The 19,530-nt window shown below is 57.7% G+C and overlaps 1 protein-coding gene across 1 annotated transcript; it reads left to right on the top strand.

The window, feature by feature from the left end:
* Window positions 1-10,645: 10,645 nt before the first annotated feature.
* LOC142260678 (sepiapterin reductase-like) lies at window positions 10,646-16,723 on the top strand. Its single transcript, XM_075332045.1, has 2 exons — window positions 10,646-11,009; window positions 15,380-16,723. The coding sequence occupies exons 1-2, from the start codon at window positions 10,715-10,717 to the stop codon at window positions 15,760-15,762; spliced, it is 678 nt and encodes a 225-aa protein (XP_075188160.1). The 5' UTR covers window positions 10,646-10,714; the 3' UTR covers window positions 15,763-16,723.
* The last annotated feature ends 2,807 nt before the right edge of the window (window positions 16,724-19,530 follow it).

Genomic DNA, 19,530 nt, shown 5'->3' on the forward strand with positions numbered 1-19,530 from the left:
GACACTACCATGCTCAGGTGCTCAGTACTCGTAACTAGTGATGAGCGGGCACTACCATGCTCGGGTGCTCAGTACTGGTAACTAGTGATGAGCGGGCACTACCATGCTCGGGTGCTCAGTACTGGTAACTAGTGATGAGCGGGCACTACCATGCTCGGGTGCTCTGTACTCGTAACTAGTGATGAGCGGGCACTACCATGCTCGGGTGCTCTGTACTCGTAACTAGTGATGAGCGGGCACTACCATGCTCAGGTGCTCAGTACTGGTAACTAGTGATGAGCGGGCACTACCATGCTCGGGTGCTCAGTACTGGTAACTAGTGATGAGCGGGCACTACCATGCTCGGGTGCTCAGTACTGGTAACTAGTGATGAGCGGGCACTACCATGCTCGGGTGCTCAGTACTGGTAACTAGTGATGAGCGGGCACTACCATGCTCAGGTGCTCAGTACTGGTAACTAGTGATGAGCGGGCACTACCATGCTCGGGTGCTCTGTACTCGTAACTAGTGATGAGCGGGCACTACCATGCTCGTGTGCTCAGTACTGGTAACTAGTGATGAGCGGGCACTATCATGCTCGGGTGCTCAGTACTCGTAACTAGTGATGAGCGGGCACTATCATGCTCAGGTGCTCTGTACTCGTAACTAGTGATGAGTGGGCACTACCATGCTCGGGTGCTCGGTACTTGTAACTAGTGATGAGCGGGCACTACCATGCTCGGGTGCTCTGTACTGGTAACTAGTGATGAGCGGGCACTACCATGCTCGGGTGCTCAGTACTTGTAACTAGTGATGAGCGGGCACTACCATGCTCGGGTGCTCGGTACTTGTAACTAGTGATGAGCGGGCACTACCATGCTCGGGTGCTCGGTACTGGTAACTAGTGATGAGCGGGCACTACCGTGCTCGGTACTGGTAACTAGTGATGAGTGGGCACTACCATGCTCGGGTGCTCTGTACTGGTAACTAGTGATGAGTGAGCACTACCATGCTCAGGTGCTCAGTACTGGTAACTAGTGATGAGCGGGCTCTACCATGCTCTGGTGCTCAGTACTGGTAACTAGTGATGAGCGGGCACTACCATGCTCGGGTGCTCGGTACTGGTAACTAGTGATGAGTGGGCACTACCATGCTCGGGTGCTCGGTACTGGTAACTAGTGATGAGTGAGCACTACCATGCTCGGGTGCTCGGTACTGGTAACTAGTGATGAGTGAGCACTACCATGCTCGGGTGCTCGGTACTGGTAACTAGTGATGAGCGGGCACTGCCATGCTCGGGTGCCCTGTACTGGTAACTAGTGATGAGTGAGCACTACCATGCTCAGGTGCTCAGTACTGGTAACTAGTGATGAGCGGGCACTACCATGCTCAGGTGCTCAGTACTCATAACTAGTGATGAGCGGGCACTGCCATGCTCTGGTGCTCAGTACTGGTAACTAGTGATGAGTGAGCACTACCATGCTCGGGTGCTCGGTACTGGTAACTAGTGATGAGCGGGCACTACCATGCTCGGGTGCTCAGTACTGGTAACTAGTGATGAGCGGGCACTGCCATGCTCTGGTGCTCAGTACTGGTAACTAGTGATGAGTGAGCACTACCATGCTCGGGTGCTCTGTACTCGTAACTAGTGATGAGCGGGCACTACCATGCTCGTGTGCTCAGTACTGGTAACTAGTGATGAGCGGGCACTACCATGCTCGGGTGCTCAGTACTGGTAACTAGTGATGAGCGGGCACTGCCATGCTCAGGTGCTCAGTACTGGTAACTAGTGATGAGTGAGCACTACCATGCTCGGGTGCTCGGTACTGGTAACTAGTGATGAGTGAGCACTACCATGCTCGTGTGCTCAGTACTGGTAACTAGTGATGAGTGAGCACTACCATGCTCGGGTGCTCAGTACTGGTAACTAGTGATGAGTGGGCACTACCATGCTCAGGTGCTCAGTACTGGTAACTAGTGATGAGCGGGCACTACCATGCTCGGGTGCTCGGTACTGGTAACAAGCAGTTGGATGCTACGGCGGGCTCTACTCGTGTACCGAGCCATGAGCAGTTCACTGATCGCTAATTATATCCTCTGCAGAAGTGGTCGGAGGCGGCTGATCCTGGAGGAGCTGGTAATGGTGCATCTTGGCGATCACTTCCAGGGATGGTGCTGCTCAATTTGAGAGCTTGGAGGAGGGGCGGAGCGGTCGCAGGGATCGCGACCGGAACTAGCTGTATGGGGCCCACTGTCCCCAAACCTTGCCTCAGCTAGATGTGCAGCCATGGACGCACATGCAGCTAAAATGCATTGCAGTGCACCAACCCCTCAGGTCCCTGCACTGCGATTCACGTTGCCAAACAGGAACTGGCAGCTTTCAGAGGTGTCCACGTGACTGAGGCGGCACAAGGCAATGACATCATGTGTTTCCATAGCAAAGACGCTGATGAAACTTGCCAACTACTGCGGGTCGGCTATAGAGGAGGATATCACATGACGTGGGAGCCGGGGAGGGTTAGCATTGTATATACCAGGAGAGTACCAAGACAGGAATATATATACCAGGAGAGGGACGGACTATACCAAGAAGGGGACAGTATACACCAGGAGGGGATAGTATATACCAGAAGAGGGACAGTATACACCAGGAGGGGGACAGTATATACCAGAAGAGGGACAGAATGTACCAGTAGGGGCTCAGGAGAGGAACGTATATACCAGGAAGGGGACAGTATACACCAGGAGGGGATAGTATATACCAGAAGAGGGACAGTATACACCAGGAGGGGGACAGTATATACCAGAAGAGGGACAGAATGTACCAGTAGGGGCTCAGGAGAGGAACGTATATACCAGGAAGGGGACAGTATACACCAGGAAGGGATAGTATATACCAGAAGAGGGACAGTATGCACCAGGAGGGGGACAGTATACACCAGAAGAGGGATAGTAAACACCAGGAGGGGGACAGTATATACCAGAAGAGGGATAGTATACACCAGGAGGGGGACAGTATTTACCAAAGGAGGGACAGTATGCACCAGAAGGGGGAGAGTATACACCAGGAGGGGGACAGGAGAGGACCATATATACCAGGAAGAGGACAATATATTCAAGGAGGGAGACAGTAGAGGAACATATACAGTATACCAGGAGGGGGACACAGCATGTAAAGGATGATTCCAGCAGCACGCCCATATGAATATAAAAACAAGTTTATTTTCAAATCTTTAAAACATGGATTCAAGTAAAATCCTTCCTACCCCTTGAGGAGGACAGTATATACCAGGACAGGCACTGGAGAGGAACATACTGTATATACCAAGAAGGTGACAGGAAAGGAACATATATAACAGAAACAGAACAGTATATACCAGGAGGGGGACAGAATATACCAGGACGGGAACATATATAACAGGAAGGGAACATTATATACAAGGATGGGGGGCATATTTAGTTGGATCGGGTATATACCAGGATGGGGGCATATACACCAGGCTGGTAAACATATATACCAGGACGGGGGATATATTTACAACAAAGGAAGCCAGGATGGGGTACGTTACTACATAATGGGGGATGGGGGCCAACTCATGTCATTATAGGATTTAGAGCCCTAAATGGAACTGACCAACATGTGGGGATTTGGGGGCCCAGGTCCACATTCTGCACTGGGGCCCGTCGAACTCTAGTTATGCCACTGGCTTGGAGCACTAATGCTGTACAACATGTGCAGTACTGGCTCACAGCCGGGGAAGGTCCAGCCCTCCGGTGCCGGCAGTGCTGTGGAGTGGACTGGTTCTTACTGACTGCTGCAGATCGGATCTGCTTTTCATATATTTTCTTAGTTTTTGCTGACATCTGTAATCAGAGGCGCAGGTGGCAATATAGCCACAGGAGGGCAGTGTTGAGTAAAGCATTAGAATGTGTTGTTTGCTGCCCTCTGGTGCTGATTGTTTGCATTGCAGGAGATGGAATCCCTGCTCTCTACACAGCAGGGTCCACACTCCCCCAACTCTTAATATATAATTCTATTTTATCACATTACACTGTGTTGGTTCTCCTAGAATCATATTGTCCCTGCTGTTCCTCCTGTCCCTGCTGCCCCTGCTGTCCCTGCTGCCCCTGCTGTTCCTCCTGTCCCTGCTGTTCCTCCTGTCCCTGCTGTTCCTCATGTCCCTGCTGTTCCTCATGTCCCTGCTGCCCCTGATGTCCCTCCTGCCCCTGCTGTTCCTCCTGCCCCTGCTGTTCCTCATGCCCCTGCTGTTCCTCCTGCCCCTGCTGTTCCTCCTGTCCCTGCTGTTCCTCCTGTCCCTGCTGCCCCTGCTGTTCCTCCTGTCCCTGCTGCCCCTGCTGTTCCTCCTGTCCCTGCTGTCCCTCCTATCCCTGCTGTTCCTCCTGCCGCTGCTGCCCCTGCTGTTCCTCCTGCCCCTGCTGTTCCTCCTGTCCCTGCTGTTCCTCCTGTCCCTGCTGCCCCTGCTGTTCCTCCTGTCCCTGCTGTTCCTCCTGCCCCTGCTGTTCCTCCTGCCGCTGCTGTTCCTCCTGTCCCTGCTGTTCCTCCTGCCCCTGCTGTCCCTCCTGCCCCTGCTGTCCCTCCTGCCCCTGCTGTCCCTCCTGCCCCTGCTGTCCCTCCTGCCCCTGCTGTCCCTCCTGCCCCTGCTGTTCCTCCTGCCCCTGCTGTCCCTCCTGCCCCTGCTGTCCCTCCTGCCCCTGCTGTCCCTCCTGCCCCTCTTGCCCCTGCTGCCCCTCTTGCCCCTGCTGTCCCTCCTGCCCCTGCTGTCCCTCCTGCCCCTGCTGTCCCTCCTGCCCCTGCTGTCCCTCCTGCCCCTGCTGTTCCTCCTGCCCCTGCTGTCCCTCCTGCCCCTGCTGTCCCTCCTGCCCCTCCTGCCCCTGCTGTTCCTCCTGCCCCTGCTGTTCCTCCTGCCCCTGCTGTTCCTCCTGCCCCTGCTGTTCCTCCTGCCCCTGCTGTTCCTCCTGCCCCTGCTGTCCCTCCTGCCCCTGCTGTCCCTGCTGTTCCTCCTGTCCCTCCTGCCCCTGCTGTTCCTCCTGCCCCTGCTGTCCCTCCTGCCCCTGCTGTCCCTGCTGTTCCTCCTGTCCCTCCTGCCCCTGCTGTTCCTCCTGCCCCTGCTGTTCCTCCTGCCCCTGCTGTCCCTCCTGCCCCTGCTGTCCCTCCTGCTCCTGCCCCTGCTGTTCCTCCTGCCCCTGCCCCTGCTGTTCCTCCTGCCCCTGCTGTCCCTCCTGTCCCTGCTGTCCCTCCTGCCCCTGCTGTTCCTCCTGCCCCTGCTGTTCCTCCTGCCCCTGCTGTTCCTCCTGCCCCTGCTGTCCCTCCTGCCCCTGCTGTCCCTCCTGTCCCTGCTGTCCCTCCTGCCCCTGCTGTCCCTCCTGCCCCTGCTGTCCCTCCTGCCCCTGCTGTCCCTCCTGTCCCTGCTGTCCCTCCTGTCCCTGCTGTCCCTCCTGCCCCTGCTGTCCCTCCTGCCCCTGCTGTCCCTCCTGCCCCTGCTGTCCCTCCTGTCCCTCCTGCCCCTGCTGTCCCTCCTGCCCCTGCTGTCCCTCCTGCCCCTGCTGTCCCTCCTGCCCCTGCTGTTCCTCCTGCCCCTGCTGCCCCTGCTGTCCCTCCTGCCCCTGCTGTCCCTCCTGCCCCTGCTGTCCCTCCTGCCCCTGCTGTCCCTCCTGCCCCTGCTGTTCCTCCTGCCCCTGCTGTCCCTCCTGCCCCTGCTGTCCCTCCTGCCCCTGCTGTCCCTACTGCCCCTGCTGTCCCTCCTGCCCCTGCTGTCCCTCCTGCCCCTGCTGTTCCTCCTGCCCCTGCTGTCCCTGCTGTTCCTCCTGCCCCTGCTGTCCCTCCTGCCCCTGCTGTCCCTCCTGCCCCTGCTGTTCCTCCTGCCCCTGCTGTCCCTGCTGTTCCTCCTGCCCCTGCTGTCCCTCCTGCCCCTCCTGCCCCTGCTGTCCCTCCTGCCCCTGCTGTTCCTCCTGTCCCTGCTGCCCCTGCTGTCCCTCCTGCCCCTGCTGTTCCTCCTGCCCCTGCTGTTCCTCCTGTCCCTGCTGCCCCTGCTGTTCCTCCTGCCCCTGCTGTTCCTCCTGCCCCTGCTGTCCCTCCTGCCCCTGCTGTCCCTCCTGCCCCTGCTGTCCCTCCTGCCCCTGCTGTCCCTCCTGCCCCTGCTGTCCCTGCTGCCCCTCCTGCCCCTGCTGTTCCTCCTGTCCCTGCTGCCCCTGCTGTCCCTCCTGCCCCTGCTGTTCCTCCTGTCCCTGCTGCCCCTGCTGTTCCTCCTGTCCCTGCTGTCCCTCCTGCCCCTGCTGTCCCTGCTGTCCCTCCTGCCCCTGCTGTTCCTCCTGTCCCTGCTGCCCCTGCTGTCCCTCCTGCCCCTGCTGTCCCTCCTGCCCCTCCTGTCCCTCCTGCCGTCCCTCCTGCCCCTGCTGTTCCTCCTGCCCCTGCTGTTCCTCCTGCCCCTGCTGTTCCTCCTGCCCCTGCTGTCCCTCCTGCCCCTGCTGTCCCTCCTGCCCCTGCTGTCCCTCCTGCCCCTGCTGTTCCTCCTGCCCCTGCTGTCCCTCCTGCCCCTGCTGTCCCTCCTGCCCCTGCTGTCCCTCCTGCCCCTGCTGTTCCTCCTGCCCCTGCTGTCCCTCCTGCCCCTGCTGTCCCTCCTGCCCCTGCTGTTCCTCCTGCCCCTGCTGTTCCTCCTGCCCCTGCTGTTCCTCCTGTCCCTGCTGTTCCTCCTGTCCCTGCTGCCCCTGCTGTTCCTCCTGTCCCTGCTGCCCCTGCTGTTCCTCCTGTCCCTGCTGTCCCTCCTATCCCTGCTGTTCCTCCTGCCGCTGCTGCCCCTGCTGTTCCTCCTGCCCCTGCTGTTCCTCCTGTCCCTGCTGTCCCTCCTATCCCTGCTGTTCCTCCTGCCGCTGCTGCCCCTGCTGTTCCTCCTGCCCCTGCTGTTCCTCCTGTCCCTGCTGTTCCTCCTGTCCCTGCTGCCCCTGCTGTTCCTCCTGTCCCTGCTGTTCCTCCTGCCCCTGCTGTTCCTCCTGTCCCTGCTGTTCCTCCTGTCCCTGCTGTTCCTCCTGTCCCTGCTGTTCCTCCTGCCCCTGCTGTCCCTCCTGCCCCTGCTGTCCCTCCTGCCCCTGCTGTCCCTCCTGCCCCTGCTGTCCCTCCTGCCCCTGCTGTTCCTCCTGCCCCTGCTGTCCCTCCTGCCCCTGCTGTCCCTCCTGCCCCTGCTGTCCCTCCTGCCCCTCTTGCCCCTGCTGTCCCTCCTGCCCCTGCTGTCCCTCCTGCCCCTGCTGTCCCTCCTGCCCCTGCTGTCCCTCCTGCCCCTGCTGTTCCTCCTGCCCCTGCTGTCCCTCCTGCCCCTGCTGTCCCTCCTGCCCCTCCTGCCCCTGCTGTTCCTCCTGCCCCTGCTGTTCCTCCTGCCCCTGCTGTTCCTCCTGCCCCTGCTGTTCCTCCTGCCCCTGCTGTTCCTCCTGCCCCTGCTGTCCCTCCTGCCCCTGCTGTCCCTGCTGTTCCTCCTGTCCCTGCTGTTCCTCCTGCCCCTGCTGTCCCTCCTGCCCCTGCTGTCCCTCCTGTCCCTCCTGCCCCTGCTGTTCCTCCTGCCCCTGCTGTTCCTCCTGCCCCTGCTGTCCCTCCTGCCCCTGCTGTCCCTCCTGCCCCTACTGTCCCTCCTGCTCCTGCCCCTGCTGTTCCTCCTGCCCCTGCTGTCCCTCCTGTCCCTGCTGTCCCTCCTGCCCCTGCTGTCCCTCCTGCCCCTGCTGTTCCTCCTGCCCCTGCTGTCCCTCCTGCCCCTGCTGTCCCTCCTGCCCCTGCTGTCCCTCCTGCCCCTGCTGTCCCTCCTGCCCCTGCTGTTCCTCCTGCCCCTGCTGTCCCTCCTGTCCCTGCTGTCCCTCCTGTCCCTGCTGTCCCTCCTGCCCCTGCTGTCCCTCCTGCCCCTGCTGTCCCTCCTGCCCCTGCTGTCCCTCCTGCCCCTGCTGTCCCTCCTGCCCCTGCTGTTCCTCCTGTCCCTCCTGCCCCTGCTGTCCCTCCTGCCCCTGCTGTCCCTCCTGCCCCTGCTGTCCCTCCTGCCCCTGCTGTTCCTCCTGCCCCTGCTGCCCCTGCTGTCCCTCCTGCCCCTGCTGTCCCTCCTGCCCCTGCTGTCCCTCCTGCCCCTGCTGTCCCTCCTGCCCCTGCTGTCCCTCCTGCCCCTGCTGTTCCTCCTGCCCCTGCTGTCCCTGCTGTTCCTCCTGCCCCTGCTGTCCCTCCTGTTCCTCCTGCCCCTGCTGTCCCTCCTGCCCCTGCTGTCCCTCCTGCCCCTGCTGTTCCTCCTGCCCCTGCTGTCCCTGCTGTTCCTCCTGCCCCTGCTGTCCCTCCTGCCCCTCCTGCCCCTGCTGTCCCTCCTGCCCCTGCTGTTCCTCCTGCCCCTGCTGTCCCTCCTGCCCCTGCTGTTCCTCCTGCCCCTGCTGTTCCTCCTGTCCCTGCTGCCCCTGCTGTTCCTCCTGCCCCTGCTGTTCCTCCTGCCCCTGCTGTTCCTCCTGCCCCTGCTGTCCCTCCTGCCCCTGCTGTCCCTCCTGCCCCTGCTGTCCCTCCTGCCCCTGCTGTCCCTCCTGCCCCTGCTGTCCCTCCTGCCCCTCCTGCCCCTGCTGTTCCTCCTGTCCCTGCTGCCCCTGCTGTCCCTCCTGCCCCTGCTGTTCCTCCTGTCCCTGCTGCCCCTGCTGTTCCTCCTGTCCCTCCTGCCCCTGCTGTCCCTGCTGTCCCTCCTGCCCCTGCTGTTCCTCCTGTCCCTGCTGCCCCTGCTGTCCCTCCTGCCCCTCCTGTCCCTCCTGCCCCTCCTGCCCCTGCTGTTCCTCCTGCCCCTGCTGTTCCTCCTGCCCCTGCTGTCCCTCCTGCCCCTGCTGTCCCTCCTGCCCCTGCTGTCCCTCCTGTCCCTCCTGCCCCTGCTGTTCCTCCTGCCCCTGCTGTTCCTCCTGCCCCTGCTGTTCCTCCTGCCCCTGCTGTTCCTCCTGCCCCTGCTGTTCCTCCTGCCCCTGCTGTTCCTCCTGCCCCTGCTGTTCCTTCTGCCCCTGCTGTTCCTCCTGCCCCTGCTGTTCCTTCTGCCCCTGCTGTTCCTCCTGCCCCTGCTGTTCCTCCTGTCCCTGCTGTTCCTCCTGCCCCTTCTGTTCCTCCTGCCCCTGCTGTCCCTCCTGCCCCTGCTGTCCCTCCTGCCCCTGCTGTTCCTCCTGTCCCTGCTGTTCCTCCTGCCCCTGCTGTTCCTCCTGTCCCTGCTGTTCCTCCTGTCCCTCCTGCCCCTGCTGTCCCTCCTGCCCCTGCTGTCCCTCCTGCCCCTGCTGTTCCTCCTGTCCCTGCTGTTCCTCCTGCCCCTGCTGTTCTTCCTGCCCCTGCTGTCCCTCCTGTCCCTGCTGTTCCTCCTGCCCCTGCTGTTCCTCCTGTCCCTGCTGTTCCTCCTGCCCCTGCTGTCCCTCCTGCCCCTGCTGTCCCTCCTGCCCCTGCTGTTCCTCCTGTCCCTGCTGTTCCTCCTGCCCCTGCTGTTACACACAAATATATCTGAAGACTTGAGCTATGGGACAGGGGAAAGGCAGCCCCGTCCCCGACATGCAGTGAGCGTGCCCCTGAATGAGGGACCCCTCGGCTGTGAGCGTGCACCTGAATGAGGGACCCCTCGGCTGTGAGCGTGCACCTGAATGAGGGACCCCTCGGCAGTGAGCGTGCACCTGAATGAGGGACCCCTCGGCTGTGAGCGTGCACCTGAATGAGGGACCCCTCGGCTGTGAGCGTGCACCTGAATGAGGGACCCCTCGGCTGTGAGCGTGCACCTGAATGAGGGACCCCTCGGCTGTGAGCGTGCACCTGAATGAGGGACCCCTCGGCTGTGAGCGTGCACCTGAATGAGGGACCCCTCGGCTGTGAGCGTGCACCTGAATGAGGGACCCCTCGGCTGTGAGCGTGCACCTGAATGAGGGACCCCTCGGCTGTGAGCGTGCCCCTGAATGAGGGACCCCTCGGCTGTGAGCGTGCCCCTGAATGAGGGACCCCTCGGCTGTGAGCGTGCACCTGAATGAGGGACCCCTCGGCAGTGAGCGTGCCCCTGAATGAGGGACCCCTCGGCAGTGAGCGTGCCCCTGAATGAGGGACCCCTCGGCTGTGAGCGTGCCCCTGAATGAGGGACCCCTCGGCTGTGAGCGTGCCCCTGAATGAGGGACCCCTCGGCTGTGAGCGTGCACCTGAATGAGGGACCCCTCGGCTGTGAGCGTGCACCTGAATGAGGGACCCCTCGGCTGTGAGCGTGCCCCTGAATGAGGGACCCCCTCGGCTGTGAGCGTGCCCCTGAATGAGGGACCCCTCGGCTGTGAGCGTGCACCTGAATGAGGGACCCCTCGGCTGTGAGCGTGCACCTGAATGAGGGACCCCTCGGCTGTGAGCGTGCACCTGAATGAGGGACCCCTCGGCTGTGAGCGTGCACCTGAATGAGGGACCCCTCGGCTGTGAGCGTGCCCCTGAATGAGGGACCCCTCGGCTGTGAGCGTGCCCCTGAATGAGGGACCCCTCGGCTGTGAGCGTGCCCCTGAATGAGTAAGCATTTGCTAGGTAAAGAAAAGACTGTACTGTCCCTTTAATAGGATTTCAGTAGCGTGTAACAGCCAATTAGATCGCCGCTTGTTAGGTGTGCCGCAGTGATGTGATGAGAGCAGCTCGCTGATTGGCTGCCGCCGCCGCCGCTCCGGCTCCCGTCATGCTGTGCGGCCGGTTCAGCGCTCGGTCAGTGCGCGGTCACGGTCAGTCGCTGGTGCGATGTCTCTGGGGCGGGTCGTGTGTGTGGTCTCCGGAGCCTCCCGCGGGTTCGGGCTCACCGTGTGCCGGCAGCTGGCGGCCCGGGCCGCTCCGGGGTCAGCGCTGCTCCTGGTGTCCCGCTCCGAGGAGACCCTGCGGCGGGAGGCGGAGACGCTGCGGGAGCAATGCCCGGGGCTCGGGGTCCACTGGACGGCGGCGGATCTGAGCACGGAGGACGGGGTGAGGAGGACGGTGACTGCGGCCGCCGAGATGAGCAGCGGAGAACCGGAGAGGCTGATCATCATCAACAACGCCGGTACCTGAGAGGATGGACCGGGGGAGCGGAGGCACAGGACGGGGAGCGGAGAAACCGGGGGGGAGCGGAGAGACTGGGGGGAGCGGAGAGACCGGGGGCAGCGGAGGCACAGGACGGGAAGCAGAGAAACCGGGGGAGCGGAGGCACAGGACGGGGAGCGGAGAGACCGGGGGGAGCAGAGGCACAGGACGGGGAGCGGAGAGACCGGGGGGAGCGGAGGCACAGGACGGGGAGCGGAGAGACCGGGGGGAGCAGAGGCACAGGACGGGGAGCGGAGAGACCGGGGGGAGCGGAGAGACCGGGGGGAGCGGAGGCACAGGACGGGGAGCGGAGAGACCGGGGGGAGCGGAGGCACAGGACGGGGAGCGGAGAGACCGGGGGGAGCAGAGGCACAGGACGGGGAGCGGAGAGACCGGGGGGAGCAGAGAGACCGGGGGGAGCGGAGGCACAGGACGGGGAGCGGAGAGACCGGGGGGAGCGGAGGCACAGGACGGGGAGCGGAGAGATCGGGGGGAGCGGAGGCACAGGACGGGGAGCGGAGAGACCGGGGGGAGCGGAGGCACAGGATGGGGAGCGGAGGCACAGGATGGGGAGCGGAGGCACAGGACGGGGAGCGGAGAGACCGGGGGGAGCGGAGGCACAGGACAGGGAGCGGAGAGACCGGGGGGAGCAGAGGCACAGGACGGGGAGCGGAGAGACCGGGGGGAGCAGAGGCACAGGACGAGGAGCTGAGGCACAGGACGAGGAGCGGAGAGACCGGGGGGGCGGAGGCACAGGACGGGGAGCGGAGGCACAGGACGGGGAGCGGAGAGACCGGGGGGAGCAGAGGCACAGGACGGGGAGCGGAGAGACCGGGGGGAGCAGAAGCACAGGACGGGGAGCTGAGAGACCGGGGGGAGCAGAGGCACAGGACGGGGAGCAGAGAGACCGGGGGGAGCAGAGGCACAGGACGGGGAGCAGAGAGACCGGGGGGAGCAGAGGCACAGGACGGGGAGCAGAGAGACCGGGGGTGCGGAGGCACAGGACAGGGAGCAGAGAGACCGGGGAAAGCGGAGGCACAGGACGGGGAGCAGAGAGACCGGGGGGAGCAGAGGCACAGGACGGGGAGTAGAGAGACCGGGGGTGCGGAGGCACAGGACGGGGAGCAGAGAGACCGGGGGGTGCGAAGGCACAAGACAGGGAGCGGAGGGACCTAGGGGAGTGGAGGCACAGGACGGGGAGCTGAGAGACCGGTGGGAGCAGAGGCACAGGATGGGGAGCTGAGAGACCGGGGGGAGCAGAGGCACAGGACGGGGTGCTGAGAGACCGGGGGGAGCAGAGGCACAAGACGGGGTGCTGAGAGACCGGGGGGAGCAGAGGCACAGGACGGGGAGCTGAGAGACCGAGGGGAGCAGAGGCACAGGACGGGGAGCAGAGAGACCGGGGGGTGCGAAGGCACAAGACGGGGAGCGGAGGGACCTAGGGGAGTGGAGGCACTGGATGGGGAGCAGAGAGACTGGGGGGAGTGGAGGCACAGAATGGGAAGTGGAGGCACAGGGGGGAGAGCGGAGGCACAGGACGGGGAGCAGAGAGACCGGGGGGTGCGAAGGCACAAGACAGGGAGCGGAGGGACCTAGGGGAGTGGAGGCACTGGATGGGGAGCAGAGAGACTGGGGGGAGTGGAGGCACAGAATGGGAAGTGGAGGCACAGGGGGGAGAGCGGAGGCACAGGACTGGGAGCAGAGAGACCTGTGGAGAGTGGAGGCACAGGATGGGGAGCAGAGGGAGCGGAGGCACAGGACGGGAAGCAAAGAGACCGGGGGGAGTGGAGGCACAGGATGAGAGCAGAGAGACCGGGGGGAGTGGAGGCACAGGATGAGAGCAGAGAGACCGGGGGGTGTGGAGGCATAGGATGGGGAGCAAGAGAGACCTGGGGGGAGTGGAGGCACAGGACGGGGAGCAGAGAGACCGGGGGTGCGGAGGCACAGGACGGGGAGCAGAGAGACCGGGGGGTGCGAAGGTACAAGACAGGGAGCGGAGGGACCTGGGGGAGCGGAGGTACAGGACGAGGAGCAGAGAGACCGGGGGGTGCGGAGGCACAGGACGGGGAGCAAAGAGACCCGGGGGAGTGGAGGCACAGGACGGGGAGCAGAGAGACCTGGGGGGAGTGGAGGCACAGAATAGGGAGTGGACGGACCTGGGGGAGTGGCGACACAGGACGGGGAGCGGAGGCACAGGATGAGGAGCAGAGAGACCGGGGGTGCGGAGGCACAGGACGGGGAGCAAAGAGACCCGGGGGAGTGGAGGCACAGGACGGGGAGCATAGAGACCTTGGGGGAGTGGAGGCACAGAACAGGGAGCGGAGGCACAGGATGAGGAGCAGAGAGACCGGGGGGTGCGGAGGCACAGGATGGGGAGCAAAGAGACCCGGGGGATCGGAGGCACTGGACGGGGAGCGGGTGCACAGGACGGGGTTAGCAGAGGCACAGGACATGGAGCGGAGGGATCGGGGAAGAAGAGGCACAGGGTTGGTGGGTGCTCCTCACTTGGTTCCCGTCTTGGCTCGCTGTGGTGGCTTCCCCTCACTGGGGTCCCGGCTCGCTGTGGTGGCTGCTCCTCACTGGGGTCCCGTCTTGGCTCGCTGTGGTGGCTGCTCCTCACTGGGGTCCCGTCTTGGCTCGGTGTGGTGGCTGCTCCTCACTGGGGTCCCGTCTTGGCTCGGTGTGGTGGCTGCTCCTCACTGGGGTCCCGTCCCGGCTCGGTGTGGTGGCTGCTCCTCACTGGGGTCCCGTCCCGGCTCGGTGTGGTGGCTGCTCCTCACTGGGGTCCCGTCCCGGCTCGGTGTGGTGGCTTCTCACTGGGGTCCCGTCTTGGTTCGGGGGGTGGTGGCTGCTCCTCACTGGGGACCCGTCTTGGCTCGGTGGGGTGGCTTCTCCTCACTGGGGTCCCGTCTTGGCTCAATAGGTTGGGTGCTCCTCACTGGGGTCCTGTCTTGGCTCGGTGCGGTGGCTGCTCCTCACTGGGGTCCCGTCTTGGCTCGGTGCGGTGGCTGCTCCTCACTGGGGTCCCGTCTTGGCTCGGTGCGGTGGCTGCTCCTCACTGGGGTCCCGTCTTGGCTCGGTGCGGTGGCTGCTCCTCACTGGGGTCCCGTCTTGGCTCGGTGCGGTGGCTGCTCCTCACTGGGGTCCTGTCTTGGCTCGGTGGGGTGGCTTCTCCTCACAGGGGTCCCGTCTTGGCTCAATAGGTTGGGTGCTCCTCACTGGGGTCCTGTCTTGGCTCGGTGTGGTGGCTGCTCCTCACTGGGGTCCCGTCTTGGCTCGGTGTGGTAGTTTCTCCTCACAGGGGTCCCGTCTTGGCTCAATAGGTTGGGTGCTCCTCACAGGGGTCCCGTCTTGGCTCAATAGGTTGGGTGCTCCACACAGGGGTCCCGTCCCAGCTCAAAGTGATATGTGGTCTTTTTGACAGGGCTGTGGAGTCGGAGTCGGAGCTCATTTTGGTGGAGTCGGAGTCGGTATAAAATGCACCGACTCCGACTCCTAAAATATATAATAAATTGGGGACAGGAGTGCAATGCAGAATGTGCTGAATATTTTACTAAATAATAACATTTAGTATAATGCTTATATTTAAGTGAAAAATTTATTGTAGTACAATGTGAACATCAGACATTTAATTGTTTTTATGATACAATAATCAAGATATTTGGATAGAACATAAAATATTTATTGGAATACAACTTTAGAACACAAAAAACTAATAAATTGTAAATATGTAAAATATATATATATATATATATATATATATATATATATATATATATATATATATACACACACAAGATATATATGTAATCTACTGTATATTACATAGTGTATTACATATTTACAATTTATTACAGTTTTTTGTGTTCTAAAGTTGTATTCCAATAAATATATTTTATGTTCTATCCAAATATCTTGATTATTGTATCATAAAAATTATTAAATGTCTGATGTTCACATACACATATTCATGTACTACAATAAATTTTTCACCTAACTAAGCAATATATGTAGGAGTCTGAGTCTGAGTCTGAGTCTGAGTCTGAGTCTGAGTCTGAGTCTGAGTCTGAGTCTGAGTCTGAGTCTGAGTCTGAGTCTGAGTCTGAGTCTGAGTCTGAGTCTGAGTCTGAGTCTGAGTCTGAGTCTGAGTCTGTGCAAGAGAATTTGAGGAGTCGGAGTCGAAGGTTTGGCTTACCGACTCCACAGCCCTGCTTTTTGATGCTGTCAGGGGCGACCATTGTGTCTGATCAGAACTGCGATGGATGATAGGCATAGTTATTCAGTTGCACTCAGTGGTGGTCCAAGCAGATCCCCCTCTTACTTCTACCTTTGGTGTCTTCTCCCCTCCAGGGTCCTTAGGAAACGTCAGTAACCATTTTGTGGACATCACAGATATGGAGGCGGTAAACAGATATTTGGCCTTCAATGTGTCATCCGCACTGTGCCTCACCTCCTCCCTGCTGAAATCCTTCCCAAAACGCTCGGGGCTGCAGCGAGTGGTCATAAACGTGTCCTCTCTGGCCGCCATTCGTGCATTCAAGTCTTGGACTCTCTACTGTGCGGGTAAAGCGGCTAGAGACATGATGTTCAGAGTGCTCGCAGAGGAAGAGGCGGACGTCCGCGTTCTCACCTACTCACCAGGTACGGTACTCGGTGGAGTCGCGTCTTTGGGCAGCACGTACCGTGATCTCTCCTATCCACAGTGTCTTGTAACTTGCACTTTAATCCCTTAGTTCATACTGATGGGGTAGGGTGCCGTCCAGAAAAATGCTCGAGTTCCCTGTAGACTTCCATTATATTCGGTGCTCGAGTCAAGCCCGTCCGAGCGTCTGTTACGAGACCCGAGCATGGTAGTGCTCGCTCATCACAAACAAGGAACACTTACTAGAGTTGCTACAAAAAAAAAACACTATATACACACACATACGTATAATCCCAGCCAAAATGTTGGCACCCTTGAAGTTGTTCCAGAAAATGAAGTTTCTCCCAGAAAATTATTGTAAATACATATGTTTTGTTACACAAATGTTTATTTTGTTTCTGTGTATTGGAACAACAAAAAAAGGCAAATTGGCCATAATGTCACACAAAACCCTCAAAATGGGCCGGACAAAATTGTTGGCACCTTTTCAAAAATGTGGATAAACAACTTTGTTTCAAGCATGTGATTCTCAAAGTTCCACTGTAGTAACAGGTGTGGGCAATATGAAAATCACACCTGAAATCTGATAAAAAGGGGAGAAGTTGCCTCAATCTGTGCATTGTGTGTCCACACGTAGCGAGGAGAAGAGAACTGTCTGACAACTTGAGAAACAATGTTGTTGAAAAACATCATCAATCTCAAGGTTACAAGTCCATCTCCAGAGATCTTGATGTTCCTTTGTCCACGGTGCCCAATATAATCAAGAAGGTTACAACCCATGGCACTGTAGCTGATCTCGCTGCATGTGGATGGCAGAGAAAAATTCATGAAAGGTTGTAACACAGGATAGTCCAGATGGTGGATAAGCCTCCAATAAAGAAATTAAAGCCGTCCTGCAGCTCAGGGGGCATCAATGTCAGCGCGAATTATCTGTACACATCTGAATGAAATGAAACAATATGGAGGAGACCTAGGAGGACCCCACTGCTGACACAATGACCTAAAAAGCCAAAATGTATGAGAAAAAAGAAAATCCTTCTGGAAAAGCATCTTGTGGACAGATGAGACCAAGATGGAGCTTTATGGTAAAGCGCATCATTCTACTGTTTACCCGGAAAAACGGAATGAGGCCAGAAAGTAAAGAACACAGCACCTACAGTCACACATGGTGGAGGTCAGAGATGTTTTGGTGCCTCTGGTACTGGGGGCCCTGTCTGTGTGCAAGACATCATGAAATATGAAGATTACCAAAGGATTCTTGGTGGTAACATAGAGCCCAGTTTCAGAAAGCTGGGGGTGCATCCTAGGTCAGGGGTCTCCAGCAGGACAATGACCCCAAACACTTCAAGAAGCCCCAGAAATGTATAGAAACAAAGCGCTGGAGAGTTCTGAAGTGGCAGCAATGAGTCCGGATCTAAACCCCATTGACACCTGTGGAGAGATGTGAAAATTAAGAGAAGAGAAGACTCCTTCAGATATGAGAGACCTGGTGACTTTTATAAAGAAGAGTCCGAGATCTCAGGTGAGAGGAGGAAGAAGCTTGTGGACGGGTATAGGGGGCGACTGATGGAATGGATTTATTCCAAAAGGATAAAGGGTGCAACCAAATATTAAGCTGAGGGGGACAAAAATTTGTCCAGCCTGTTCTTGGGGTTTTGCATGAAATTATGTCCAATATGTAGACAAAGGACCTTTTTTTTTTAATGTATCCTATAGTGCAAGGGTAAAAAAAAAAATACACAGAAAAATTCTCCATTTGGATTCGCCATATTTGTGCCGACCTAGAGTAAAGTTGATGTGTCAACAGTGAACACTGTAAAAAAAATAAAAATAAATAACGGTGCAGAAATGCTTTTCTTTTCCATTCCTTTCTTCCCATGCCCCTCCCCACCCCCCAAAAACAAAAATGTGCTGAGCTCTCTAAAGAGGAGATGTCACTTGGTCAAGAAAAAAAGTGCTTATAAAATTCCTTTTAAAATCCCTGATCTCTCCTGATTCTGCCGCTTATTTCCATTTTCCAATGCGCCTCTCCATTGCAGAGATATTCACATTTGTTTCTTCTGGATCTCTGCTTTCAGTCTCACTGGGTGTTTCTTCAGAGTCTTCTCTGGGGGAGTGTCTTCACTCCTCCCACCCAGATGCTGCCAATCATAGCACAGTTTCAGAGTCTGCTGAGTTGTGATTGGCCACATCAGGGAGGGTGGAGTGAAGGGACACTCCCCCAGAGAAGACTCTGAAGAAACACCCAGTGCGACTGAAAGCAGAGATCCAGAAGAAACAAATGTGAATATCTCTGCAATGGAGAGGCGCGTTGGAAAATGGAAAAAAGCGGCAGAATCAGGAGAGCTCAGGGATTTTGTTAGCAAGTGACAGAATATAATTGATCCACTGAGGATCTGTTGTTGTGTGGCTACATTGACAGGAATTAAGTCATTATTGGATCTTCTAGTTCTAAAAATGTAAAAAAAAATTCTTTACAGGATTATCTCCAGATCTCTCCGAACTGTGAAAGCCTTTATTGTACACTCCGTGCAGCAATATATCAAAGGATAACGGTTATCTGTAGTTTCCGCTGTAATTTCCAGACTTACTCATGAACCTTCAGCCAAAACCACAGAATTACAGCTTAGCTGGAACAAATGTAATGTGTCCGCAAGAACAATGATGAGGGTTGTGCTCGTGTCACTCCGGGCATCCTGATGTAACCGCAGTGCTAAAACCACTGATTCGGCATTATAACGTCACCGCTCCAAGTGTGTGCGCCAATTTTTGGGTATTTTTACGCCTTCATTTCTTTCGCCAACTATTTTGCCTGGAATACCCCTTTATATACGGATATCGGTGATTGCTGCTGGGCAGGGTGGATTTGATTTAAATCACGATTTAAATCACTAGTCAGTAAGGCTTGATAAATCAGTGATTTAAATCAAAGTTTCTACCTAAACTAGTTCTTGCTACTTTAACATGCAAGTAGATGAAGATTTTTAGAATCACTTTTTATATTACTTTTTTCTCCCCAGTTTAATGGGTTAATCATTCATATTTGGACACCACTGTTCTGTTGTACTCAGGAAGGAGAAAAATAATCCTGACCTTAATAACCATTTAAATAGATTTATTCAACTGAAACAATAACAACATTACAGCATAAGTTATTTGCTTAAACAAACATCCATGTTTGTTAACTAATTTGGCTAAACAAAATATATATATACTAGAAGGTGGCCCGATTCTACGCATCGGGTTTCTAGAATTTATGTATTGTGTAGTTCATGTATGATTTTTGTTATATATATATATATATATATATATATATATATATATATATATATATATATATATATATATATATATATATATATATATAATTGCCTTATTCTGTCTGTCTGTCATGCTCCGAAATTGTGTCCTTACGGTGACACAAAGCTGATTGGCCGCTGGGCTCGCCATGGCCCCGCCCCCCCACACAGATTGGCCTCTCGCCCCGGCTCTCTGCAGGCCCCGCCCCCCTCACGCAATGCACGCTCGCTCTGGCCCAACTGACACGGAGCCGCGACTCCCAGGTGAGTACACACACACACATCAGATCACACTCACTCTCACACTCACTCTCACACACACCTCACACATCACAACATGCTGGGATATCGCTTGCTTCTACACCGGCTGCGTCAGGATCCCGGCAGCGCCAGACATAACCTTGCGATGCTGGGATCTTGACGGAGGCCGTGAAAGCTGGTAACCATTATACACATCGGGTAACTAAGGTCCCTTAGTTACCCGATGTGTATCATAGTTACCAGTGTACACCGGCTCACACTCACTCTCACACACACATCACATCGCATCCACACATCAA

The sequence above is a fragment of the Anomaloglossus baeobatrachus genome, unplaced genomic scaffold (genome assembly GCF_048569485.1).
Source record: "Anomaloglossus baeobatrachus isolate aAnoBae1 unplaced genomic scaffold, aAnoBae1.hap1 Scaffold_160, whole genome shotgun sequence".
Lineage (NCBI taxonomy): Eukaryota > Metazoa > Chordata > Amphibia > Anura > Aromobatidae > Anomaloglossus > Anomaloglossus baeobatrachus.

Excerpts from the sequence above, each read along its gene's own strand:
- LOC142260678 (XM_075332045.1), top strand. The coding sequence starts at position 10,715 with ATGTCTCTGGGGCGGGTCGTGTGTGTGGTCTCCGGAGCCTCCCGCGGG. Across the intron at positions 11,010-15,379 it reads GATCATCATCAACAACGCCG|GGTCCTTAGGAAACGTCAGT; the intron begins GTACCTGAGAGG and ends TCTCCCCTCCAG.